This window comes from Ailuropoda melanoleuca, chromosome 10 (genome assembly GCF_002007445.2).
Source record: "Ailuropoda melanoleuca isolate Jingjing chromosome 10, ASM200744v2, whole genome shotgun sequence".
NCBI classification, from domain to species: Eukaryota; Metazoa; Chordata; class Mammalia; order Carnivora; family Ursidae; genus Ailuropoda; species Ailuropoda melanoleuca.
Window position 1 is genome coordinate 1,843,902 of NC_048227.1, and position 26,468 is coordinate 1,870,369.

Here is a 26,468-nt window from a genome sequence, read left to right on the forward strand (position 1 = left end):
GGCATGAGCGAGCGAGCACGCCTGGCTGTGTGTGCGACCCGTGTGTGCGGTGGGGGGGAGTGAGGGCTCGGGGCAGTGCGCGGGGAGGGCCGCGGGCCCGGGCGTGCACTGTGCACGCGTGCGCACAGAGGCAGGTGTGTCTGTGCGTGTGCTGGGAGTGCCACGCGCAGGCGGGGGGTGTGCAGGGCTGGGGGCCGACAAGCTGTGATGCATGCCCGCGCATCTACCTGAGCACTCAGGAGCCGGGCATCGCGCTGGACGCGGACGGGAACGCGACCGATGTGGCCACTGCGCCCCAGCCATAGCACGCCATCGTGGGCCAAGGACAGCCACTGACCAGGTAGCGCGTGTGAGGAGGGCTTCTGGGAAGAAGTCGTCGTCGGTCTCCACGTGGAGTGGGAGTCGTCCCGGCCAAGGGGGGAATGGGTGTTCCCCGTGGAAGGCACTGCCCTGCAAGGCCTGAAGGGGGGCTGGGGAGGGAAGGAGGCAGGCTGGAGAGGGTGGGGAGGGCAGCCAGGGGCGGCGGCCGAGTGCCTGCAGCCCTGCACAGGGTGGGGGCTCCGTCCCAGTTCGGGAAACCCAGGTGGGGATTGTGGGATGCTTTCTAGGCAGAGGGACCCCGGAGGTAGAAAGAGGGTGGTGTCTGGGACACAGAGCCAGGAGTAAGTGTGGGACATGGTGGGCCAAGCGGCCCCCTCAGGGGCTCCAGGGGGAAGGCTGGGCTTTAAGAACAAGGGGGGTCCTGGAGGGGCTTCATCCGGCTGTGGGTGGGCGGCTTGCAGGGAGCCGTGGGGAGGCCTGAGCTGTCGTACAGGGGACGCGGGGCAGCCTGGGCCGGGGGCGGACAGGAGATGGTGTGGAGGTGGACCAGAGGCTCCCTGGTGACCGTGGGGTGAGGGAGCGTCTACTGGGATGGGGAACGCTGAGGGGAGAGGGTGCTGGAAGGCTTGGGCGCATCTGAAGGGGAGGGGACTGTGGCCCCTGGGCTGCCCCACCAGGAACTCCCAGAACATGCTCGGAGCTCGGAGCTGGGACAGGCTGCACCCCACGGCTTCCATGGGGCTCCAGCTCCTGCAGGCTCCCGCCCCTCCAGTCTGGGTGGGGTGTGCGGCCTACCCAGTAGGCCTGCCTGGAAGAACCCAGCCCCAGGTGGGACTTCCCTGGCACCTTGGGGAGCACACCCGTGTCCTTGGCACCCACCCCCGGTCGCTGCCGGCTCTGGGGCTGGGTGGCGGGTGTGGACGCACTGGGGGCTCATGGCCTCATCGGGGAAGGAGGGCCCTAGAGCGGGACCAGCTCATTCCGCGGCCCTCCCTGCTCTGGCTGGTGGGAGATGGAGGCTGGATGCCTCAGGACGGCCCCGCGACACCGGCTCACTGGGGCCCTGCAGAATGACTATGTTGGGCTGATTCTGGCCCCACTTGGGACCCCTCCCCTGCCACCTTGCCTGGCTGAGCCCCTCCTCATGTGCTTGCTTGGAGAAGCTTCTGGACCATGGGTTCTGAGGACTCAAACCGGCCACAAAGCTGGGCCCCCCCAGGTAGGGCTCCACGTGGCCAGGCCTCCTAACGGGCCTGCCCAGAGCTGCCCACCCGGCTGGGGTCTGCTCCCCCTGCACTTCCAGCCTCCTTGGGCCTCCCCTTCAGGGCAGGGAGGACATCCCAAATCCTAACCGCGTGGCCTCATGTGGGCCCCCTGGCAAGTCACCAAACCCTGAACTTCTGAGACACCGTGTCCAGCAAAGCTGCGCTCAGCTGTGCGTGTGTGGGCTGCCTTGGGGTCAGACCCCTTCCCGGGCGTGGAGCATCGTCCGTGCTCCTGCCCCGTCAGCGCTGACGGCCATCCGAGCTGCGCGAGGCCGCTGGTTCTGGGTCAGGAAATGGGGCTGGCGGGAGAAGCACGGTCTGTCGGGAGGCTGTCCCGCTCAACCACTGTCACGCTGAGCACGGGGCAGGCTCTGTCCTGGGAGAGCTGCCCAGCTCTGGGCCCCGAGGGTGGAGCTGCTGCTGCCAGGGCCCAAGGGCAGGGGCTGTGGTCCCTGGACCCCAGGGGGGCCACCTCCTGAGTCCAGGTGACCCTGATGGGGACCCATGTCACTAGGGCATGGGGGCGGCCTCTCCAAGAGCGGGCGTGTGTTCCAGCCGCGTGCCACACCCGGTTTCTCTGTGTCTTTGAGAAGAGTGGGGACTCTCTCTGGTCCCCTGACCTCCCCAAACCAGGAGAGGCAAGCGGATGTGCCGGAGGGAGACAGACACGGGTGGAGGGGACATTGGCCAGAGCAGACCTCCTGGGCCCCTACTCCCCCCGCGGGCTTGGCCGAGTCCGTGGGCAGGGACCCTCGGTCCCCGCCAACCTGGCTGCTCTCTGGAGAGCACAAGGGCTTTCTGAGCCTGTGTCGGAGGGCATACTAATCCGGAGCCCCCCATGCCCGAGAGGGCCCTCCGCCAGCCCCGAGCTGGAGGTGAGGGGCTGCAGCTCCAGGAGCTGGAAGTCCCCTGGCGCCCAGCGTGGGCTGGTGCAGGGTGGGCGTTCAGGCGGGCGGTTCCAGGCTGGCAGGCAGTGGGGGGCGCTCAGCCTCACCTGCATTTCCCCAGTGAACACAGTGCAACTCCAGGAGCACTGCTGGGACCGGAGGCCTGGGAAGCTGGGGCACGTGCAGGGAGGCCTCAAATCCGCGTCCCTGCCCCATTTGAGCTGAGCCCAAGTCCCCTAGGCCAACGCGAGATCCTCCCACTGCCAGCCGGCCCCGCCCTGCTCCCAGGTGACCTAGTGAAGGACAGGACCGCCCCTGCCGGGGCCATGGGCCCCCTTGCCTTTGTTCCGAGGCCCTTGACCACCCCCCCCCACCACCAAGTAACCCATAGTGAGGAAACTGGGGAGACAACAAAATGTCCCGAACCAGGTGAATCATCCACGAAACAAAACAGGATGCCCGCGAGGTGGGGACGCCGTTTCCAGGGGTTGTTGCGAGGGCGCTTCACATAGCCGCCCGTGGGCTGGGACGTGTGGCGAAAATCCCTCAGAAATAGATTTAGACACGGAGCAGAAAATCCTCTGAAGGCTGTCTGGCGGGAAGTTGAGGGACGACCTCTCGACGGTCACATTACAGGATCGTCTTTGTTTTCCTGTATTTTTCAGAAGTTTCCACGTCTGCTACAACAAGATGTTTGTTGCCACCTCATCTCTTACGGTTTAAGCGACAGACTCCCTCGCATGGCTGGGGACCCTGATGACAAATCCCTCAGCGATCCGTGGGGGCACTTGTTTCTCCAGAATGAGACTGGGCCGACGGGTGGGCGGCCCGGGGGGACCTGGGAGGCCGGCGGTCAGGGCAGGGCGACACTTGGCTCAAAGGGAGCCCTTATCATAAAGGTTTCCGGAGAGGAAAAGGGCAGCTTGGGGGAGAACTTGGAGCCGGGGCGGTAAGGCCAGCCTTCCTCTCCGCATGTGGAACCCGCTCCCCCCTCGGGCTGTGGCATGGGGCCGGGGCCACACTGGCCGCTGGCCCTAGGCAGAGTGGGTCACCGCTCTCACGGCCTCTGGCTGTGGGGGCCCAACGGGAGCCAGGACGCCCTGGATGCGGAAGAGAAGGTGGCCCTCGCTCCCTCCCGGTGTGTGGCTTGAGAATGGAGCCCCTCCCCGCGCCCTCCCTCTGACTCCCCCTGCCATGAGCCCCAGGTAGGAGCCTTGGGGAGGGGGCAGGGGGACCTCGCGGGAACTGGCGGTGGCCAGCTGGGCAGACCAGCAGGGGAAGCTTCTCCCTCAACTACAGCGGCAGGAGAGTCTTTCTGGCCACCCAGGTGACCTTTGGGAGGCTGGGGTGGCTGTTCCCCCACCTCACCTGTTCACTCTGCCTTCTGGGTCCCACGCCAGAGCCCAGCGCCCTGGGGACTTAGGATAGCAGCTGCTTGAATTGGCGAGTCTGTCTGGGCCCCACGGATGGGAGGTCGGGCCGCCCCGCCCCGCGTACCCTGCCTGGCGCGCTCCCGTGCTTCTCCGGTGAACGCGCGCAGATGGCAGCACGGCCAGACTCAGGTCCAGGACGTCCGTGTGCTGTCAGGAGGGAGGCCAATACCCTGGGGCTGTGGGGCTGCAGCAGGGCCCCCCCCACCCCCCAGGAGGAGCACCAGGGAGGGAGGACCGGGCTTCCTGGTGTCTCTTGGTTTGGGGAGCTCGAGGTGCACCACGTCTGCAGCCGAGAGAGAAGCGGGGTCCTGGTGCAGCGGCCCTCTGGGGGCTCAGGAGTCCCCTGACGCCAGAAGGACCCTCACCCTGGTCCGTCCTGGACACATGGCCGAGCGGAGCAAGGTCATGAAGGGGTGCAGGGTGAGGGTGTCAGGGGAGATGTGTGTCCGCAGCATGCTGGCTTGGGGTTCAACCCAGCACCCCTCTCATCTCCCCTCACCGTAGCCAAGGCTACATGGGTCTCAGACTTCCTACCCCCAGAACTCTGATCGGTTTTCTCCCGCTAGCAGCTCTCACGGTGAGATCGGGCACATTCGTAAAGGAATAACGAGCCCCATCTTCCTCACCTGAGTGTGGAGCCCGGCCCTGTGGACAAGCGCGGGGAAGCTCCCAGGACCCCAGACCAGGCAGGGGACGCTCCTTCCTGCTCACAGGAGCACTGACGGGTGGGGTGCTGGGGGGCCAGGCAGGAGCCTGGGAGGGGACAGGATGACTCGTGGGCAGAGCAGGGCTCGGTTCCCCTGGAGGTGGGCTGCCTTGGGATCTTCTGCTGCACAAACCCACCCGTTCTGGGTTTGTCTTAGGGCTCCCCCGCTGCACACTTCCGGGCAGGTGGCCTGAGGGCCGCTGAGGGACAGCCAGGTAACATGGCCCCAAACCATGGGCTGCGTCCGTGTCATCAGTGTCCCAGGCTCAGGGGTCCCGACGGGCCTGGAGGCCTGGACCGAGTCTTCGCTCCCTCCCAGTCCGGCTCAGAGGTGGTCCCAACAGATGCTTGAGGGAATATGTGACCTCAGTCGGACATGAAAGAAACAGCTAGAGTTGGTTACACTTTTATTTGACAGCATAAAATGTGTCTCCATCCAGCCAGTACTGAACACCGGCTATATCCCAGGCACTGATGCAGACGCCCGGGACAGAGCGCTCATGTCCCCGCGTGGATTTAGGATGCAGAGGGAGGGAGGGAGGGATGGTGAGCTTGGAACCGCGGGGAGGCCGGATTCAGCCTCACATGGTCGTACGAACTGCAACCTGGACCAGGGTGAGCAGGGAGGGGCAGGAGGGGTCTGTGCGCGGTCAGGGAGGCCTCTGTGCGGCCGCATGAGTCACGGAGCAGGTGCGAAGGCCACGTGGGGAAGAACGTTCCGGATGAGAACATGGAGACCCAGAAGGAAGACCACAGTGACAGCGCCGGGTGGCGTCTGGAGCTGGGTGAGGTTGGGACAAGGACTGGAGTTTGGGGCGCGACGATGCGATGTGCCTTTGAGCCACGCGGACCTGGGGTTCCTTCTCCGTCACCACTTATGGGCTGTGGGCTGTGAGCTGTGGCTCCCTAAGCCTCTGTTTCCCCTTCCGTGCAATGGGAGGACGGTGCTTCCTGCCCCACTGGGCTGGCATGAGCATTGCCGGAGGCGACCACGTCATCCGGCCCCTGGTCCAGCGACTGGGGGACCCGCACCCCCGAGGGGACAGCCAGTGCATCTGAGCAGAGTGTGCAGTGACCGTCACAGAGGCCCCGTCTGGCCAGTGCTCTGCAGGCCACGTAGCTAAGGGCGTCTCCGTGTTGCAGGTAAGGAAAGAGCTCAGATGGGAAAGGACTTTTCCTGGCCCGGTGGCCTGAGTAGGGAGTCCAGATGTTTGACCACGGGCCCCGTGGCTCAGCACGATTCGTATGCCTCCCTGGGCCTGCTGGGAAGTCTTTACAAAATCCTCCAGACAAGACCCAAAGCTCTTTTGGTGGGGGGGGGATGGCGGAAGTCCCCTAAAGCACAGTGAGGGCCACAGTGCCTCGGGCAGCTATCAGGGCTGGCTCTGCTGACTCTAGAACATTCCATGCTTTGCACTGAGCCCCAGGGCTGGGCTGTGGAAGGGGAGCAGTGGAGGGGGTGCAGAAAAGGCTGCGGGGCCTTGGCCTGAGGTGTGTCCTCTGTAAGGAGTCGGGCAAGTCAGGACAGGGCCCTGGGCCACCGTGGGTCCCCGTGCTGAGCTACAGAGAAGGACGAGGAAACCGTGAGCAGTGGCATGAGAAGCGTGTGGAACAGCAAACAGGCCAGTGAGCCTCCTGGGGCCCCGACAGCTTCCCCGCTGCATCTCTTAGAGGCTCCTCGGGAGCCCGGCGGGGTCGTTGGCGCTCACTTCTCTAGAGACGTGCGGTGGAGCTCGGGGCAAGGCCGATGCCACGACTTCTCCTCCACCCTGCGTCAGACCTGCCCTGCCCCGTGGGAGCGCCCCGTGGCCATGGCCTACCCAGTTCCTGAGGGGGAGACGTGGCCTGTGGGACTGGTGGGATCCCAGCGCTGAGGATGCCCCTCTCCCGGGGACACGCGGGCAGAGACCAGGCCGCCCTCCCTTTCATCTCCCAGGACGAAGGCTGCTTGCGCTGCACGCAGCAGGCCGGTCTCCAGGGAACCACGGTGCTCACGTGGGCTGCTCTCCATGCAGCGCCCCACGTGCAACAAGCTGGCTCCGCCCGCCCGGACCTGTCACTTCCCCGCCCCGCTCTCTGTTGCTTGTCTGTGAAATGGGGATAGAAGAGCTCAGGTTCGTTGAGAGGCTGCAGTGAGGGAACAGGGGCAGAGCAGGCCCAGTGTTCGGCACAGAAAAGTCCTGAACAGTCATTCCCTTCTTACGGGCGGACTGCCAAGTGAAGGGGGCGCTCCAGGGGGCGCGACGACAGACGGGGTGTGTGTCATACGTTGGAGTTGTACCCCCGCATTACTGGGGTGACCCTGGTGCCTGATTACAGGCTTACCTGCCTCACCTGTTTTGCTTTAAGAGCTCAGGCTCCCTCCTCCTCCCCCTCCCCCAGGTGTTTCTGGGAGCTGAAGGGTGTCCCAGGCTTCTGGGCAGGAACTCAGCAGAGGTCAGTGCCATGCCTGGGGCTGGGGAGCTCCTGCCAGCCTTCTGCCCACTGGTGGTGGGAGCGGTGGGTCAAACAGCAGGGAGCAGCCTCTGCTCCCGCCTGGCGGCCCCACTTTCCACCCAGTCCCACCTCGGTCGGTCCCTGCCCCGGCGCTGACGTCATGCTGGGACCTCCTTGATTTTCATGGCCCATGACAAGTGCCCACGCTGCCCTCGCCGCGCGGCTCGTGCCAGTTCCCGAGGGCGTGGGGGTGCGAGGTAGGGATGTGGGGCGAAGGCCACGGGCAGCACACGGTGAGGGCGTGGGAAGACTGGGACACAGGGGCCCAGGGTGAACGGGGAGGGAGCGCCGCGGGAAAACTGGTGGCGCGGGGACCCAGCGGGGACCAGGAGGGGACTGCCATGCAGCGTGGCCAGCACAGGTGGCACCCGAGCCGAGCCCAGGGCGCAGCATCCCGGTCAGAATGTCTTGGCTGCAGCTTGGGTCTGGTCCCGCAAGCCCTGAGGATGCCCTGGCGGGGGGTCGGCCCCTGCTTGGGCCACGGGGAGATAGACACTTCCCCCTGCCCCGGGGGGAAGGAGGTGGGGAGCGCGGGGACAGCAAGGCAGGATGGTTTGGTGCGGGGCTGCGCTCCATGCTCTGTGCCAGGGCTGGACTTCCCAGCTAGCCCGCAGAGGGGACGCCCTGCCGCACCGGGGGTCCGGGCTGGGACGGGGCCATCTGCACCCCAGGACAGGGCGGCCCGGGCGCTGGAAGCAAACAGGCAGCAGCAGAGCCCAGAGCGAGGGTGGAAAGCGGGCATGGAGCCCCCCCACCGTGGGGTGGGGCGTTCCCGGAGAGCCTCACTCCACCCTGGACTCCTCCCCCGCCCACTCATCGGGAGGGGCCTCAGGGACCCCGTGCTGCTGGACAGAGAGGCTCAGCTGGCTGTTACCCCCTAGGAAAACAAGGCAGCAGGAGAGACGCGGGGGTGTAGGGCTACTCAGAGACGACAAAGTTAAAATCCGGACAGGGTGGGTCACAGGGAAGGGAAGCGTGTCCAGAGTCCAAGCTGGGCTCTCTGGTGACAGTAGCTGCTACGGCAGGAGGCCCTGAGGTCTATGCCCTGGGTTCCCTTCCTGACAAACGGAAGCCGTCTGAGCAGCGTGAAGCCCAAACCCACCAGTGCTCTTTCTGCATGGGGCTGCTCCAGACGCCTGAAGGCTCTCCCCCAGCTCGGGAAGGGCCCAGGCAGCCGCTGGGACGTTCTGCAAAGTGTATTCAGATAACAAAATCAGAGTTCTGCAAAGTGTATTCAGATAACAAAATCAGAGCGCGCTTTCTTGCCCAGAAGCTGGGGCATCTGTCCCGTCAGACGGGGGGTGGGGGGAGGACAAGGGCCCAGGGCTCTGGGGGCTGGAAGAGGGGGACGCAGGGGCCCCAGAAGTGGGCAAGGGGGCTGGAAAGCGTGGCCAAGGCCCCGGTGTGAACGGCAGCCCTGCAGAGTCCTCCCTGCCTTCAGGAGAGGACAGGGCCCACCCTGTGTCTGTGGTTCGACCTCCCCGGCTTCAGAAACTCCGTCAGCAGGCAGGAGTTCGGGCTCCATCGTGAGGCACAGCTTAGAAACTCCAGCTGGCTGCTGTCCCACTGTGTGGCCCCGTCTGAGGCCCCGGACCGTCACCGCGCCACGACACCCCGCATTAGTGAGGCTCGGGTGGGACAATGCTGGCGGAGGTCGGGGGCATCAGGAGCCCCGCGCGCACAGCTGCCGCCCCCACGGTTCACGGAGGAGCGTGGCCGTGGGTGGCAGAGCCAGGACCGCAGTGGGGAGCCCAGGTCGGGAGGTTATGCTTCTGGAACATTCCTCACGGCCAGGATGACCGGGTTGGCAAGCAGCAGAGGGCTGGGAAGCTCTCCCTCCGGGTGCAGCTCCCCCCACGGCGCCCCTGCTGCCCGCCCCGGATGGTCCAGGGTGCGGGGTGGGGTCTGCGTGTATGGCAATGACCTGGCAGGATGGAAATGTCGGGGGATGGGGGGCTTCCCTCAGTGGCCCAGGAAGATTGGAAGACGAATGTGGCCACGCAGGCTTCTCGGGGGGAGGAAATGCTGTCTGGACCGCAGAGGGAGGAGGAGAGCGGGACTGGCGTGGAAGGACAGAGGGAATCAAACGGCCTTGTGCCCAGGCTGGGTCCTCGGGTCCCAGTGACCTGCCAGCTCCTGTGAGTCCAAGGTCAGCATGGCCCCTCCTACCAGGCTCTTGGGGTCCCCAGTGGCCGGTGGGCCCGGGGTGGTGCCAGGACAGGACCGTGGCGCTCCGCCCGCTGGCGCCAGGCCCCCCACCCCCGTGGAGATGGTCGCGGGCGTGCAGGTGTCTCAAGGAGGGGGGTTCAGGGAGAAGACCATGGTTCTCAGAGTAGATCCTGGGGACCCTACATGGGACCCATGAGGTCAAAACTGTTTGCACAACAATGCTGGGCCATAAAGGGCTGTTTAGCGTAGGTGGGCCTCTCCACCGCCCGTGACCTCACGTCACGCGTTGGGGTGTGTGCTGGCGGGGGCGGGGCTTCAGCTTAAGTTCAGATGCAGTGAATGTCGACAGCTGTAGCCCGTGTGAGCCGAAGCTCTCGGGGGTCCCGTGGTCTGTGTGGAGAGGCCCCGGGAGGGAGACACGGGGCTGCACGCGGGGCCTGGCCAGCCTCCTTTGGAACCGCGGGCCGGGTCTCTCCGTCCTCTGGTGCACAGGTCTGTGCCCGTGGTTTCTGGACGCGCACCTTCTGGGCCCTTCCTGTGCCACGAGACTGGGTTCTGTGGGGCCGGCTGAGTGAGCCCGAGGTTCCCAGTTTGGGTCAGAGTCACACCTGGGACAGACATGGCAGCGCCCTGGAACGTTCGGTACAAATAGGGCATTTTTTACTTCCTGGGGCTGTGCCTGTTGTGGGGACGTCCGGGGGCCATGAAGCCCAGAGTGGAGCGTGTGGGGGATACGGGTGTGCGTGCTGCGACGAAAGGCCCTTCGGGGTGGGGGGGCCTGGAAATGGGGCCCAGAGTGAGGGGTGCCGTATCGGGGGGCAGGAGAACCTCCTCTGAATCCTTGGAGCTGTGCATCCCTGGGCGAGTGGCGTCCCCTCTCGGGCCTCAGTTCCTTGGCTTATAAGGGGGGTGAATACTGGTAGCTGCGTTTCTGGGACTTGTGGGTTCAGATGAGGTGTCGGGTCAAAAAGTGAGCTTGGGGTTTGCAGGACGGAGGACCTGGTGGGGTTGGGGAGTGGGCTTCAGGGGGTGTTGTCGACTGGGGCTGGTTCGGGATGCCCGGGACACAGCCCCCCCGGGTGCAGAAGAGCCCGGCTGCCCCGAGAACTAGTTTATAGGCTGCTGTCGATGACGGGACGATCCCCAGCTGGCTGGGACAGCAAGGGCATGATTCAGGGGTAACCGCTGATGGGAAGGCGTCACAACCTAGCAGGTGCCTCGAGGACACTTGTGAGCAGGTCTGGGGAGAGGCAAGGGTGCGGGAGCAGGGTCACGCAACCGGCAACCAGAAATAAGCTCTGAATGAGCGTGTTGTCAGGTGCTCAAGGCAGCCCCCATTCCCCACCTGGGGCACTGCCTCCTCCCTCCTGCTTGGTCTGGATGCCCTGGGCAAGGTGGGTGGGGCTGCCAAGCTCACTGAGCCTGGGAGGACACTGAGGCACAATGGGGTTAAAGGTCAGAGGGCCACGTTCGTTCCAGAGCCCCAGCTGGTGTTCAGGGTGCTCCTTCATCAAGGGTCTCCCGAGTGCCCTTCTGTGCCTGGCCCCCGGGGTCCCGGATGGCCAGGAGCTCACAGCCCACCCAGAAAGCAGGCCGGAGGGTCCAGCGTCCACACAGCATGGTGTCTGGGCCACCAGGGAGGAGGTGGGCAACACGCACACATGGACCCCCCACTCCGCACCCCTCTCGGGGGAGGCCAGAGCTCTAGGCACAGCCTTACCTGCGCCCGTCTCCCCGGTGCCCCGAAGCCACCCACAGGGCCTTTGTATCTGCTCCCTCACTTGGGACGTGTGCTCCAGACCATCCAGTGGCCCCTTCCAGGCTGCCCGGACCCTGTCTTCTCAGTGTGGCCCCCGGGAAGCTCTGCCTTTCCTTCCCGGGCTATTTCTCCTCTTCTAACACCCCCTATGCAGTATTCACTCTTATGGCCTTGTACTCTCCGCGTTACGTCACTAGAATTTAAGCTCCCAAAGGCCAGGGACCCATGCCTGTTTGGTCCAAGGGAGTTGGCCGAGCCCCATGGATGGGCAGGGGCTCACAGACTGTCCGACGAGCCAAGGAAGGAGGGAGGGTGCCCCCGTGTGCCTTGTGCTGGGCCCTCCCGGGCCACCTCTGGAAAGGGGATCTTCCCCCTTGGGTCTTTCTGGCCCCGTGCAGAGCCTGCCTGGGAGGGCCCCTCCCCAGGCCGTGTGATTCGGTCCCTGTGTTCATGCATCTGATGTTTTCTTCCTCCAGCCAGGCGTATATAACCTGTTGCAAATTGCCAGTGTTGGCTGGAGTCTGGTGATGCAGGGCTCCTGAGAGGGCGGGGGTCCCGCTGCTCTGGGTGATGGGACCCCGTGCAGGTGCCCCCCCCCAGTCCTCCCAGCCGGGTGGCTCTGGGGACAGTTTTAACCTTGCTCTGCGTCTGCTGCACCCTCTTGGAAATGCGGGTAGCAACTGTCCCCACCTCCCCGAGAGTTCGAGCCAAGAAGCCCGGGACTTAGCTGGTTTGAGGTGTATTTGCTGCTGACCCCTTAGCACTTGAGGGTCATTGACAAGACCCTTCTGGAAAGCAGCTTGGCCATACAGATCGAGATCCCTTAAACACACGGTGTCTTCCGGGAATCTCTCCTGAGGACCCATGTACCAAGACATTCATCACAGTGCTTTGGGGGCAGTCCGAAAAAACAGCTTATTTATTTATTTATTTTTAAGTAGGCTCCATGCTGAGCGTGGAACCCGACGCGGGGCTCAAACTCACGACCCTGAGATCAAGAGTTGGACACTTAATCTGAGCCAGCCAGGTGCCCCCTAAAATGGCATTTTTTTTTTTTTAAAGATTTTATTTATTTTTTCGACAGAGATAGAGACAGCCAGTGAGAGAGGAAACACAAGAGGGGGAGTGGGAGAGGAAGAAGCAGGCTCATAGCGGAGGAGCCTGATGTGGGGCTCTCCCATAACGCCGGGATCACGCCCTGAGCCGAAGGCAGACGCTTAACTGCTGTGCCACCCAGGCGCCCCTAAAATGGCATTTTTTAATAGAATGTCTAAGGACTTGGGAAAATGCTCATTACATACGGAGTCGAAAGGCTGTGAGCTTGCTCGCGTAATCAAACCTCGCGTCTGCAAAATACCAGCGGAGACACGTGCAGCTGTCCATGACGCTGTCCATGACGGGCCTCAGCGCAACTCTGTCCTGGCCGGCCCCCACCCCCCACCATTACTCCGGATAATAGGTCAGGGTATCTATACGCATATACATCCATAATAAGGAAAATCTGGGAACTACAGAGGGCGTCTTGGCGTATATGTGTGTGGTTTGCATGTTCACATAGATGTCTACACACACACACACACACACACACACACGTATGTGTGTGTACCTAGAAATTTGTTTTCCAGACGAATGTTTTAAGCTGGCATTAGCCAAAGGGGGCGTGGGCTTATTTTTCCATTCTTCCCACAAACACAAGGCCCGTTCCTGTTTAGGGGTTTTCATCGCTGGCTTGACTTTCTAAATTAGGAGTCGGCCAAGTTCTGCCCTCTGCTGCGTTCTGATGCCCCTTGTGCTCGGCTCTGTTATTTGTGTGTCTTTCTCTGGCTTCCTCCCTTGTCCCCTCCCCCTGCTCTGCGAGGCTCCCCCTGCCCACGGTGCACGCTTCTGGATGGAGATGGGAGCCCATCGTCCACCGGGAGTGTGGTAGCATTTCGGGGTGCGTGTGGTGGGGAGGGGACGTCGTCTCTGACGAGCACGGACGTGTCCATCCGCGCCCCGATTCAGAAGGAAAACTCCAATCTGTGAACAGACTCTGTCCCGTTCTCCCGGCCCATCTGTCCTCCCCAGCGTCTCCTCTCCCCGCCCGGTCTGTTCCAGCCCTTAAAGCGCTCTTTGTTGCCCGGCCGCATCGCCCTATTTATAGCTTTCTGTGGTTGGCACGTGTGCCCGCAACTCGCGTGTGCAGGGAAACCTCTGGGTCTGGCTGGGTGGCTCGGGGAGCAGGCTTCCATCGTCGGGCATGCACGGACCTGCCAGGAAGCCCTGGAGTTGGGACAAGGAGGTCTTGCGGGGCCCCAGGCATTGGGGTGCACTTGGCCATCACAAAGGGGCAGGAACAGCTGTATTCGTTCTTGGGGGGGCATTCCCCGGGCACCCCCTTTCATCTGAGGGCAGGTGGGGTGGGGAAGCGGGTGCTGGGGCTCCATGGTCTCCCCTCCTGCTGCAGGGGGCCAGGGGCTGGAGCTGGAGCCAAGGGCCGGGCTGCTAGAGCAGGGGGAGATGCTGTCCTTCTGCTCCTGGCCGGGCGGGAGGGCCGTGCGAGAAAGAACAGACCCTGTGTGCTCAGCGGTGCCTGTCCCCCCTCCCCAGGGTGCTGCCAGGCCTGGACGTGTCCGTGCCGCCCCTTGCTGTTGCTGAGCAGACCCCACGCCGGGCAGGGCCAGGAGTCACGGGCCCCCCACCCAGCGTCCATCGGAGGGGAGCCTTCAGCTGTGCCCATCGGCCTGTAGGAAGGTTCTGGAAGAGCTGGTGGCCATCCCCGGAGAGGTTCATGGGCAACAGCAGGGGCTCCCCGGAGTGGCCAGGCCCGCCATGCTGCAGTACAGGCCGGCCCAGGAGTTCAGCTTCGGCCCACGGGCCCTGAAGGAGGCGCTGGTCTCCGCCGACCCGGCCCTGCAGCAGCTCTACGCGTCCACCTTCAGCCCCGCTGAGAGGCTTTTCCTGGCTGAGGCCTACAACCCCCAGAGGACCCTCTTCTGCACGCTGGTCATCCGCACGGCCTTCGACTGGCTCCTCAGCCGCCCCGAGGCCCCCGAGGACTTCCAGACCTTCCACGCCTCCCTGCCGCCCCGGAGGCAGAGCCCTGCCCGCAAGCACATCTACCTGCAGCCCATAGGTACTGGGCCAGCGGGCCACCCGCCCCGTGGGGCCCGTAAGGGGGAGGGGGCGTCCTGGAGCCGCAGGGCCCTGCGGGGAACCCAGACCCTAAACCTGGGTACAAGGCAGGGAGTCTGTGCCCAGGCCGGCCCTGCTGGGAATAGGGACAGTGCTGGCGGGGCGGTGTGTCAGGGTTGGGGGCAGGCAGGCCCCGCTGGGCTCAGGCTCTCCACCTCCCCCACCCCACCCCCAACTCAGACACCTGTCAGAACGCCCAGGGCTGTGGGACATTTTGGGCGCGTCACCTCCCGCGGCACACAGGTGTGGCCTTACCCAGGCGTGCCATCCCAGGCCCTGTGCTGGGTGTCTTCCAGAGCCCGCGTCCCCTGGGGGGCTGAGGTTAGGACCAGCCTGTGTCACAGGTGCAAACAGGCTGGGAGAGTCACTTGAGCTGCCCCAAACGCAGAGCTGGGGATGGGAGGTGAGCACTGGCTTGTTTGGCCCCGAGGCCGTGCTGGGGGGGGTGGCTAGGCCTGTGAGGGACTCCGGGTTCTCCACGAGGCCTGCTGGCTGGGGGCTGGGGAGGAGGAGGGGCAGGTGGGGTGCGTGCTGAGGCCCAGCAGAGGGGACGTGGGGCAAGTGTGGCGCCTGGCTTTGCAGGGGAGGAACAGGCCTGAGGTTGTCGGAAAACCTGTGTGTCTGGCCAGCCCTGTGGGGCAGCATCCCTCCAGCCCCAGGGACCAGAGGCCTGCAGGCAGTGCTCCTTCTCCATCGCCCTGAGGCCAGTCCTCCATCTCCGCCTAGAGAGGCTGCCTCCACCCAGCTCCCAAACCATGCACTCCGCTCTGGGTTCCCTGCTAGCGGCTCCCCCAGGACTTCCCATGCTCTCAGGAGCAGATCACGGGCACCTCGTTAACCTGTGGTTTTGGTTCTCAGATGGCCCAGGGCTCTGCATTTCCAACCGGCCAGTCCCAGGCCCTCCTGGCCGCCACCCTCGGTCTGTGCCCCTCGGCCTTCCTAAAGCGCAGCCTGGTTGTGGCTCCCCCAGGGGCGCCTTGCCCACGCCCAGCCTCGTCTGTCCCCTCCCAGCGTCCCACTCTGCTCCTGCCCGGCTGGCTCTTGGCAGCATTGAACCTGAGGGGCCTCTCTGACCTGCCCCTGCTGCCCTCCTGGTGCTCCCCATCCTCCAGACTTGTGTCCCCTGCATCTTGCAGGGCCTCTCCTCCGTTTTTCTCTTTTGTCCCTTTACAAATGTCCCTGTGTGCCCGACTCTGTGACGGCAGGTCCACGTCAGGCTCGTTGGCCCAGTGGGGGTGCTGGGTGGGGGCACTGGCTGGTGGGGGCCAAGCGGCTGACGTCCTGTCCCCCCCACCCCAGATCTGAGTGAGGGGCCGGCGGGTGGCGCTCTGTTGGAGCACCTGAGGAACTGCACGGAGGCCTTTTTCTTGGGCTTGCAGGTCAGGTGCCTGCCCTCGGTGGCGGCCACGTCCATCCACTGCTCCTCGCGTCCCAGCCAGGACTCGGACAGGCGCCAGCTCCACACAGGTGGGTGAGCGCGGCCTCTGCCCTTAGCACGGGGCTCTTTCCGGGAGGCAGAAAGTAGGAGGAAGCTGCCCAGGAGAAGGAAGGAATCCCTTTCCCCTTTTCTGTGGGGGAGCCTCTATTTCCCAGCCTTTGGAAGGGGAGGGCTGAAACAAAGTTCCCTTCCCCATCCGTGGAGCGCCTGGAGGCCGGACTGCCAGCCCCGTGTCCATGGGGAAACCCCACTGGCGCGAAGAGCAGGTAAAGCAAGCCCTTCCCGGGCCCCCTGCTGCCTCACAAGGCATCGCTCCAGCCTTCTGTCTCGTGTGCCTCCAAAAGACCCCTCCCCGTCCCCAGGGTCACTGGCAGCTGGAGAACAGCTGGGGGGGGGGCACTGATGGACCAGGGGCTCTCTGATGTGTGGGACACTTGGACTCAAGTCTCGGGAGTCCCAGGATGGGGCTGGGGCTCTGACTGATGCCCAGTCTGGAGCACATCCAGGTCTTTCATTGGTTGCAGGAACCGCCACCCCCCAGCCATGTTCTTCCTGCCCACTTGGGGCTCGAGGTGGAGGTGTGTTCACCCTCCTCTCTCTCTCTATCCAGTATCTTCTCTGTCCTTGTCTTCCAGCCACAGTTCATTCCCTTGCAGCTTACCCATCCCCCAACCGCACCGCGTACGCCGTGACGCCCGTACCCCGAGTTCCTGATTTCAGTTACCCTGCTTTTGCATTTCTGTAGTTTCTCATGGATTCTTTCTCAAATTAGGAGCATCACCCTTTTAAAATATCGATTTCCTGCTAGAATTTAGGCTCAGCATTCACACCCATGGACATAGTTGCTGTGGTTTGTCTAATCCCACCCCCTGGAGCGTGCTGTGGCTGCTGTGCTCTCTGCTCGTTCTGTCTTGGTGTCTTGCTGTCTGCGTGTCTTGTTGTTTTCCATTGTTAGCTGGACATCTTAATTGGAAAGTAATTTAACTTTTAGGAGAACTCGCGGCCTGGGCTGACGTGATTTGCTCCAGGGAGGATTTTGGTTTTCCTCTGCCAGGCAGGTGCTGCCTGAGACGCAGGTGGGCCGCCCGTGGCCCTGGGAGTCCAGCCCGCACCCCCCATCCTCACCCCAGAAGCAGCTCAGCCTTTGCTGCCCGCGCCAATCCTCTCCCCATTTCTAATTTCTCATCGGGTCCCTGATTTTTTAAGTCCTGTTTACTGAGGCATAATTCACGTGTAGTGAAATTCTCCCTTTCATAACAGCTCTGTGAGACTTGATGAACACACCCAGGACCCAGTCGCCACCGCAATCAGGTGCAGAAAACTTGCTTCGCCCCCCAGGACGTGTGCAGTGTCCCCCGTGGCCAACTCCGCCCCACCCAGGACGCTTTAAGACACTCTTTTTGTATTTCACTCAGCTTGTCTGTTCATCTTCGGCAGGAGGGCTGGTCGCAATCCCCAGCGTGCATTAGGGGAGCTGCTGGCACAGAGTTTTCAGGGGGAACAGGGAGCCCTTGGCTGGGGCAGGTGCCATCCTGATGGTGGCATTCCTTCCTGTGCCCCGGGCTTCGGGTTCGGCCACTCTGAGACCCTCTGCTGGTCCTAGACCTTACTGGCCCTGCCTTTGTCCCCTGCCTACAGGACTCGGCCCTGCTCCAGGCTCGGTCCCACCCCCATAGCACCTTCAGATTTCTCGGACCCTCTGTGTCCTCTTCTAAGGACCCTAATGATCTCCTTGAGCCCACCGGGATAATCCAGAGTCACTTCCCATTTTAACGCCTTCAGTTTAACCACGCCCACAGCGTCCCTCCTGCCGTGCGAGGTGGTTCATTCACAGGTCCTGCGGACTAGGATCCACCCCCCTCCTGTGGCCGCAGGGGCACTGTTCCCTGAACACCTGTTCCTGTTGGTCAAGTGGCCTTTTTGGAGTCCCCACTTGGATGTCTCTGGGCCTCAACTACCTCGTCTAAACCAGCTCTCCTGAGTGTTGGAAATGGAGACCCCTGAGGTCCAGGCCTGTGGCCCCTGGTCCACGTCGTGCAGCATGGCTGTTGGGACTTCTCCACCTCGACGACCGTCCTCTTGTGCAAGGCAGCCAGCTTGCACCTGACTTTGGGCAGAGCTGGCTGTAGGCAGAGGAAGAGGGGATGACAGGATTTGCCTGCCCAGAGCCTGGGGCTGGGGGATGGGGGCCCAGCTGCCTCCTCACCTCCCTCTGGCCCTCTCCCCTTGCAGACGGCATCCTGTCTTTCCTGAAGGACAGTAAGCCGGGTGACGCGCTGTGCGTGCTGGGCCTCACGCTGTCCGACCTGTACCCGTGCGAGGCCTGGAGCTTCACCTTTGGCAAGTTCCTTCCAGGACACGGTGAGCCAGGGCCCCGGCAGCCCCTGCCTCAGCCCGTGCTTGGCGGGGGGGTCCATCCTGGGGCGCAGGGGTGGGGCGGTGTGCGCACGCAAGTGCCAGCCCTCCCGGGGAAGATGACGCACTGTCTGGAGACAGCTGCTTCTGAACGTGTATCCCCACGTCCTGCCTTCACAGGCAGGGACCTCGCGGCTCCTTTGTGGGGGTGCGGGCAGGGCCGGGTCTCCGGGACCTGGGCATCCTGAGGACGGGCTGGCTGTGGTCCTGGGCCGTCCGTGACAGGCAGCCCTTGCATCTCTGCCTCTCCCTAGAAGTGGGGGTCTGCAGCTTTGCCCGGTTCTCGGGGGATCTCCTGCCGTCGAGGCCCAGTGCCTCTGACCCAGCCCCGGTGGAGGTGGCTGCAGATGGCCCCAAGACTCCCGTGCAGGACAGTGGCCAGACCATGTGCTTCAGCGCCCTGGGGATGGTCCAGTGCTGCAAGGTGGGCAGGGAGGCCAGGGTGTGGGGTTGCTGCATGGGTGGGAGAAGACGGGGCAGCAAGAGGTTGGAAGGCCTGGGGGCTCTGGTGGTTCCAAGAATATGCCGAGGATGTGTGCTCAGACAGAAGGGCTGAGTGTTCCGTCCGGTCCTCACAAGGGCCAGGCTTTAGAGCGTCACAGACACCAAGGCCCAGAGCTGCCCACACCTTTGCCTGAGCTCACACGGCTGGAACGGGCAGGGTTGGGATTTGAACCGCGGTCCGTCTGCTGCCCAAGCTCCCATGCAGGGCGGCCGCTGGGTGCCGCTGCACGGGAGACGTCTGTCTGTGCCTGGCGCCGTCAGGAGCAGGGGCCGAGGGCACATGGACCACTCCCCGGCCATTGGGGCCTCTGTCGGGGCTGCCCCAGGCGTCGGGGGCTGGGCCGGTGGTTGGGCGCATGGCGGCAAGGGCAGTGGTGCCGTGTGGTCTCCCTTAGGTCACATGCCACGAGCTCTGCCACCTCCTGGGCCTGGGGAACTGTCGCTGGCTGTGCTGCCTCATGCAGGGGGCGCTCAGCCTGGACGAGGCCCTGCGGCGGCCCCTGGACCTCTGTCCCATCTGCCTGCGGAAGCTGCAGCACCTGCTGGGCTTCAAGCTTGTCGAGAGGTACAAGGTGAGGGGCGTGTCTGGGGCGGCCGGCCTGCGGGAATCCGAGCGCCCTGTCGAGGCTCGCACGCGGGGTGCAGAGGGCAGCGGTCCGAGAGTCGGGTCCTGGGCACAAGAGCCCCAGGCCAAGTGAACAGACCCGTGTGCCCACTTCATCATCCTGCTGGTGCCAGGCAGCGTGTCACGGTCCTACCGGGTGCCTGGCCTGCGGTCCATACCCGGGAATGGTGGCCGTTGCCATCAGGTTGCACTGGGTGCAGGAGGGACGAGGGGCAGACCGCTTTTCTTTCTCGAGACACAGCAGTGAATAGGAGCTCTGAGCACGGGTCAGGTGCTGGGCCTTTCCTAGCATTTCCTGCATGGCAAACAGCGTGCCCGCATCCCCGCGGCGGGATCGCAGCGCCCTGAGCGGCCCCCCCCCAGCCTGCCAGAGGAATGGCTAGCCCCTGGGAGGCCGAGGCCGGTGTGGCCCGGCTCGTGGGGTGATGCTGCCCTCTGCTGTCGCCTCGAGGCGTTGCCCACAGCCCAGTCCCCAGGGCGGCCCTGGAGCCTCAATTTCAGGGAAAATGGCTTTGCAAACTCAAACTTTATTCAGAGTTTGAGTCCAAAGGCAGGTGGGTGTTTATTTAGGTTTATCAACCAAATCACTTTGGCTTAATTTTAAAACCAAAAGTTTCCAGCCCAAAGCCATGGTTGAGGCTCTGGGAGGCCCCCCCTTGCTCTTGGAGGCCAGCAGCCTGGACTGTGAGCAGCAGTTTCCTGGTGAGAGTCGGGTGCCCGACTCTGGGGGGAACGACAGGTTCTTGGACGGGAGAGAGTTTCTGACCCGGCCCCGCGGCGGGGGGGGGGTGGAGAGCCTGCATTTCTTACAGGCTCCTGGGGGTGCTGCCAGGCAGGGACCCTACTTTGAGGACCGCCAAGCTAGTGGGCTGGGTGTTTCCAGGTCCCAGGGCTGCCTCCCCGTGTGGATCTTCTCTGAGCGACTCCGGGGAATGGGCTATTGAGGAGCCCTGAGGAAGTGGCCAGCCCAGCTGGAGGGGGACCCCACACGCAGCCCTGCCGAGGGCTCAAGGGGAGTGGCTGATGGCGGTCCGCGGGAGGGTGGAGCTGGCACATGCTGCGGGGCACGTTCGGGGAAGGAGGCCCCCTCTGGCCTGTGAAAAGCACGGGGGCCTCACTTGCGTCCTTCCTTGGGGTTGTGTTCACCTGACACAACTGTCGTGGCTTCTGTGCTCCCACCTTCCGTGCACAACCCTGACCAGGAGCCTTACCCATGTGACTGGAGGGGCTCGGAGGAGGAGGACGGGGGCCCCAGAGCCCTGGCTGGTCCCTGGACGCTCTGGCAGGTGACCTAGAGCTGAGGGAGGGCCGGGCCAGGAACGGTCCCTGCTGTCTCTATGTCCCGGTCAGCGGGGCGCTGGAAACACCTGCTAGAGACCAAGCTGGGGCGTGGCACATGGGTGACAGTGGGGGCTGCACTGGGAAGGGACGTCTTAGGGCACAGTCCCAGGCACGTCCTGCCAGGAGGACAGGTGCAGATGCCAGACGGGGAGAGCACTGAGCGCAGAGATCCAAGAAAAAAGAAGTGAAACCACATAGAGAAGTTTTGAGTATATATTGCTCTTAGAACAGTGGGAGTTCCGTTGAACTTCAGGCGTGCACTGCTCCTGAGGGCATGCGCGGGCCCTGGTGGTGCGAGCCTGAGGGGCCCCGGGCTAGCAGGGGACAGGGGGTCCCCGGGAAGGGGCTGGGTCTCTGGGCAGCGCTCTGGCTACATAAAGGGGTGGTACCCAGGAAACCCAGCCTGTGTCTCTCCCTCCCAGAGACTTTACGCCTGGACTCAAGCCGGGATGCAGACGCGGCCCAGCCCGGACACAGGGGCGTCGTCGGTGGCAGAGGACACCCTGCCCAGCAGCGCGGACTCGGGCCTGAGCTGCGGGAGCGTGTCGGAGCCAGGCAGCAGCCTGTCAGAGCCCCTTACCCCTGACGCGTGGAGCCACAGCTTCTCCGTGGGGCCGGAGCTGGAGCCCGAGGAGGGGCTAGGCTCGCTAGCCGTCCCCGAGAGCCTGCCGCAGCTCGGACCCCCGCCGGAGGCCATTGAAGAGCATGGGCGGTGGCTGGCACTGTGCATCCAGGCCCTGGAGCGCGAGGTGACGGAAGAGGAGCTGGCGCAGGTGGACGGGGCCGTGGACGCCCTGGCCGGGTGGGAGATGTTCACAGGGCGGCTCCCAGCCATCAGGCCAGACCTGCCCTGTGGCCGGGACGGCATGGGGCTGCGCAGGGTCCTGGGGGGCACGTTCTCCTCACTGAGGAGGAGGCTGAGCGCACGCAAACTGTCTAAGGCGGGATCGTCCCCTTGTCGCTGGAGGGCGGAGGAGAATTAACGCGGGAGCCTGTCCAGCGCCGCGCACCCCCGGGGGCCAGGAGGGGAAGATCAGCTGCAGCCCTGGGTCCTGCCCCTGGGCCCGGGCCCAGCAGACGGTCCTCAGGCCCAGTCTGGATGGCACTGCCGGAGCACAGAGGCCGCCGGGGGCAGGGGGCGGCCCGGGGCTGGAGCCAGTCTGCACGCCAAGGGGAAGCGAGGGGCTTATGGCTTGTGGCAGGGACTGCACATGGGACCGTCCTGGAGGCTGCGTCCACAAGGCTGCTGGGAAGGGTCGCGTTGACAGAGGCGTCTGTGCTGCCAGGTGGAGGCCCTCGCATCCCCAAGCCTGCCGCCCGCCGGCCCCCACGGTGGTGAGAACAGTGCAGTCTGTGTGTCTGGGGTCGGCACTTACGGCATCACGCAGAACCTGTGGGACATCACGGATGGTTCAGACTCCTTCCAGCGTGGGCCGGGCTGAGGGGGCCAGCCTGCCCCGGTGTCTGTGTCCCTGCGATCTGCCGCACCGTGGTTCCTACCTGCGAAGCTCGGGCGCCTGCGCCCGTCTACCTGCTCTGTCCTTGTGCGCAAGCGCCCCCGCGGCTGCAGGGAGGGAAGCGGCCGGTGCCCAGAGCAGAGCTCCTGCAGCATGGAGTGTGGTCACGGCTGCTTCGCCCTCCTGCAAAGAGGCAAGAACGGGGGGTGCTCGTATGCTCTGTGGGCAGCTTACAGTTTGGGGGCATCCTGAGGAAAACTGCAAAATATGATCCAGATTTAGCACCCCCCACCCCGAAGCAGGCCTGCAGCTTCCTGTCAGTGGATGCCACACTGGAGAGCAGGGTCCCAGGCCCGCAAGGGGACAGGCACAGGCGCGGTCTCCAGGCCTGGGTCCCGGCTTCCGAGAGCATCACTGCGACCAGGAGATCACGGAGGGAAAGACGGAGAAGGTGACAGAGGGAGGCCCGCGTCTGGGGGTCTGTCGCTGCAAACACAGTCCCCGACCTTCGTGCCTTAAAGCGACTGTCTGCTCCGAGCTCAGCTCAGGTGGCTGTGCTGGGGACTGTGGCCGTGAGGCCAGGAAGGCGGGGACACCTCCGGGAGCACCCCAGGGCATCGCTGCCACCGTACCCCAGCACGGCCATCACCTAGGTTCACGGGGAGGGGTTTGAGGGTGGTGGCGGCAAGGTCAGGCGGAGCAGGGGCGAGGGGAAACCTGTTCCATCTGTGAGCGCCGTGTGGATCGGCCATCCTGCCTCCTCGGTCATGTTACCTGTTTCCCAGTTTGCTTCCATCTTCTGCAAAAGCTGGGTCTCCAGGTGGCGGCGGTGAAGCTAGGACGCCCTGGCTCAGACGTGGGGAGGGGGTGCTCAGGGGCGGAGTCCGTCTGTGGGGGCAGCTGCCCCGTCTGCTTTGCTCCCCGGGGGCACACAGACAGCAGTGTGAAAGACAGTTGCTGGGGGGAACATTTTGAGAATAAAACATTGAGGAACAGAGGTTCCTTCCAGCATCAAATAGGCTGGGGGTGGGGTGGGGAGCAGTTTGGGACAGTCCCCAGGGGCAGCGTCTCTAGCAGAGGACGTAACGCACGCCACGTGCTCCCAGGCCCTGGTGTGACCGTGCACCTCACCCGAGCTGAACTAGGTGTCGACACATCATGGTTTCTGAGAAGTGAGGGGCCCTGGCTTTTGTTAATAAACATACAAAGTGGACTGTATTGCCTTCGAGCTCCGTATCAGTCACTGGTCCCCGTGAGTCCCACCTGGACCCAAGGGCCGAGGGCATGAATGCCACTAAAGATACTCCGGGTCACGACATCACAGGTGTCGCGGCTCCCGGGGTGGGGGGGCAGGAATCTACCTGCCTCCCAAAGCAGCTTCAACACCCGTCCAAATGGTGCAGAGGCAGCCCCTCGGCCAGCAGCCGCGCCACCTGCCCTTCCCCTCAGGGCCGCTCCCACCCCGTGCACGTAAGCCCTGTGGGCATAGGAGCGCCCCACGGCCGCCCCCACAGCGCCAGGGCACGGGTCTGAAGGCGGGTGTGGGCCTGTTAACACAGTGTCACGGGACCGCGGATTCAGACCTTTCCCGGAAGAACGAACTCTCCAGAAGGGCTTAAAAATAACCCCACAACATGCCATGCCTTAGCCAAGCAGCTAATGTTAAAGCTAAATCCAAATCTAGGTCCCGTCAAGTTCAAAAGCACACGCCATTCCAGGGGTGCAGGCGCACCCCCCCAGGTCCGAGCCGGGCCTCAAGAAGCTGCTCTCAGATCTGACAGGAAGCCGCGGCCACGAGACCCAAATCCACCTGGGAAGGGACGGGCTGATCTTCCCGCAAAGAACCTGCCCCTTTGAACGAGTCCATCTAGGCGCCGGGGACGTGCACACGTCCCTCGTCCCTGGGTTTGGGGATTTGCCCAAGGCAGCAGGGCCAGAGGGCAGACTGGCCCCTCAGCATCACAAGGTGAGTCTGAGGAGGAAGGGGAGTCAGGGCCCCATTTCAGACGTTCCCAGGAGGTTCCAGCAGCCGCAGCGCGTTGCTGGACTCCCTGGAGGTCGGGCTGCGGTGTGGGTGGGGGCCGGCATGCTGGGGCGCGGGTGCCAGTTTGCACAAAGCCAGAGTCCCTGGGGCTCTGCGGATTGTCCAGAGTGAGCGAGTACCCTGAGGAAGGCTGGGGGAGGAAGGGGTTCAGGGCTTCACCCGGCGGCTCCGAACTGGGGCCGAGGCCACAGCCTGGGAGGACTCCAGGTCGCAGTGGGCCAGCTATAGATGAACCCGGTTTCAAGGATGCCTGAGGAAACGGCCAGCTCGAAGCCCTCAGAAAGCTAACACCGCAGGGTAACTGGGAGTCGCGGGCGGCGCTGCCGTCAAGAAGCAGGGCTTGGAGAGCTGCCGTGTCCCCGGGCAGGGCTGGCCGAGATGGCTGGTGCAGCCCTGCCCAGCACCGCCCGGCAGCACCTGGATTCACCAGAACCCAGAATAACCATGGTTTATTTTTGAACTCTCTTCTTGGGCACAGACACAAATGAAAACACGCAAGTCAGGGGGTTATTTAAAAAAGCAATTTCCAAGAAATGTCCTGGGGCCATAACGTGCTCAGTCCACTCCCACCCCGTGAGGACCAGGATTACCCGTGGACTCGCTCATCGGAGGTGGCTGAGGGCCGCAGCCCGCGCCCCACTGAGCTCTGCAACCGGCCTCCACATCCTGCCTCTGAAATGACCGCCAGCGCCCAACGAATTAACAGGAAACACAACCAACCAGGTTCCCCGCGAGGCCACCCCAAGCGGCAGCTACCCGACGCTCGTGAGGTCTGAAACTGGGCCAGGCCCAGTGTCCCTGTCCTCAGGCTGCTCCCGCATGCGGCCTGCTACACTGATTCTCTGGCGCTGTCCCCTCCCTCCTGGCCAGCTCTCTGGCTAGACCGCAGCCTAAATGTCACCTCTTAGTCATGGCCAACGTGGCTTCCTTCGAGGTCCCACCAACATGCTGAGCACCGTGTCACATTCTTCTTAGCGCTAGGCTTCCCCACGCTTGCAAGGCTGTGTCGTGGGTCTCTCACTCCCCCCCTCTCTCCACGGGGACCGGGCAGGACACTGAGCTCCACTCGCCACCAGCTCCCGGCCCGCATGGCACGTGTGGGATGCACTCACCTGCTCCTGGAACAAGTGACTGATACAGCAGACGGCTTCTGGGCTGTAGGATCCTGTCTGTGGCTAACATCACCATCTTTTTCCTCAATTCAGACTTTTGGCAACAATCGGTGACTCGCTGTTTCTCGCCACACCAGCTACAGTAAGAGCAGAATGTCCGAAGGCGCACGCCTGACCCTCCGTGCGCACGGGCCTCCCACCATGAGCCCTCAGGCCGGCTTGCTGCCTTCCACCCTAGGCCTGCCCGGGCCAATGCTCCCAGGGGCTGCGCTGGACAGGCAGGCAAGTCACAAGCCGGGGGACAGGGCTGGGAGCACGGGGGTCCCGGGAGGAGAGGGAGAGCACCGTGCAGGGCCCAAGTGTACAGCAAGGGGCTTTTCTGAGAGAAGCCACCTAGCGTCACCGGCAGGACATGCAGGAGTTGCGTCCGCCTGCCCGAAGTGTGCCGGCATGAAAGATGCAGGGTGGGGTCAACACCCCCATGCAGCTTTCATCTCAAATGGCATCAGGCCTCAGCCACGTCCCTCAGGAATGACCTGGGCGCTTCCCCCGGAGAGGCGCTTCAGGGGAGGCGGGGACAGCGGCACCCTGGCTGTCACCCTGGCATCACTGGTGGCCCCGCGGCGCTACCTCCCATCCCCTCTGCCCTGGGGCCTGCCCCCTGCAGGCCTCGCTCGTGCCCCCGCTGCACCCCAATCCCAGGAGCTATAGGCACAACCGGATTTAACTACGAGATCGGCGTCGTCTGTGTTTGTAAAAGTCCCACAGCCCAGGGGAAATTCTCCCGAGCGTGGCATCTTAGTACCGAGATTCCCGAGGACTTTAACGTGCGGAGTAAATTCTGCGCAGTTCAGATTTTCTGAACCGCTTATGTATTATGATTTCGTTCTTAAAATTAATAAATGCTGTCAACCCACGTGAAGAAAAAGCCTGTGGGGTGGGGGGTGAACTGCAAGTTCAGCTGCAAACGAGAACATCCCCCTCTCAACCGAGCAGGCGCTTCTTCCCGCCGGACGTGCTGGGCTTGCAGGTGTACAGGGCACCGGGCAGTGTGTGTGTGTGGGAGCTCTGGCCACTCACCCACGCACACAGCCAAGCAGCGCACGTCCCCGAGGCACTGCGATGCTCACGTCCCTGCCGGGGGTGGGGGGTGGTGGTGGTTAGGAATCCTACTTATCACACCGGCTCATTCCCCGTTTCCATGCTTTCTGGGGTCAAGTTTGCACCTCTGAAGGGATGGAATGCAAAGAAAAGGTGGGGTGGCTGTTATTTCTTATACTAATACTACCCACAGCATTTCTTGAGGCTGGGGGCTCCACACT

General features: G+C 63.7%; 1 protein-coding gene and 1 long non-coding RNA gene across 5 annotated transcripts in view; one reads left to right on the forward strand and one right to left on the reverse strand.

Annotated features, from left to right (window-relative positions):
* Positions 1-21,516, forward strand: AMZ1 (archaelysin family metallopeptidase 1). 4 transcript variants are annotated; one of them, XM_034669729.1, is made up of 8 exons: positions 1-340; positions 3,139-3,292; positions 13,626-14,151; positions 15,510-15,677; positions 17,881-18,009; positions 18,318-18,487; positions 18,963-19,139; positions 20,956-21,516. In XM_034669729.1, exons 3-8 carry the CDS (start codon positions 13,848-13,850, stop codon positions 21,514-21,516), a joined length of 1,509 nt encoding a protein of 502 aa, XP_034525620.1. In that variant the 5' UTR covers positions 1-340; positions 3,139-3,292; positions 13,626-13,847. The 4 variants fall into 4 exon arrangements, with proteins under 4 accessions (XP_034525620.1, XP_011215183.2, XP_034525621.1 ...); XM_011216881.3 differs by lacking the exon at positions 3,139-3,292; XM_034669730.1 differs by lacking the exons at positions 1-340; positions 3,139-3,292 and adding an exon at positions 3,559-3,678.
* LOC117804105 overlaps positions 21,209-26,468 on the reverse strand; it is a 7,223-nt gene continuing 1,963 nt past the window's right edge. Inside the window, exon 3 of the long non-coding RNA XR_004628302.1 lies at positions 21,209-26,374. This is a non-coding gene — a long non-coding RNA (uncharacterized LOC117804105). The remainder of the gene's footprint in view (positions 26,375-26,468) is intronic.

Bases quoted from the DNA above. Each gene is read 5' to 3' on its own strand.
- AMZ1 (XM_034669729.1), top strand. From the start codon at position 13,848: ATGCTGCAGTACAGGCCGGCCCAGGAGTTCAGCTTCGGCCCACGGGCC. The intron at 18,010-18,317 runs GTGAGCCAGGGC...GCCTCTCCCTAG, and splicing joins CAAGTTCCTTCCAGGACACG to AAGTGGGGGTCTGCAGCTTT. The intron at 18,488-18,962 runs GTGGGCAGGGAG...GGTCTCCCTTAG, and splicing joins GGATGGTCCAGTGCTGCAAG to GTCACATGCCACGAGCTCTG.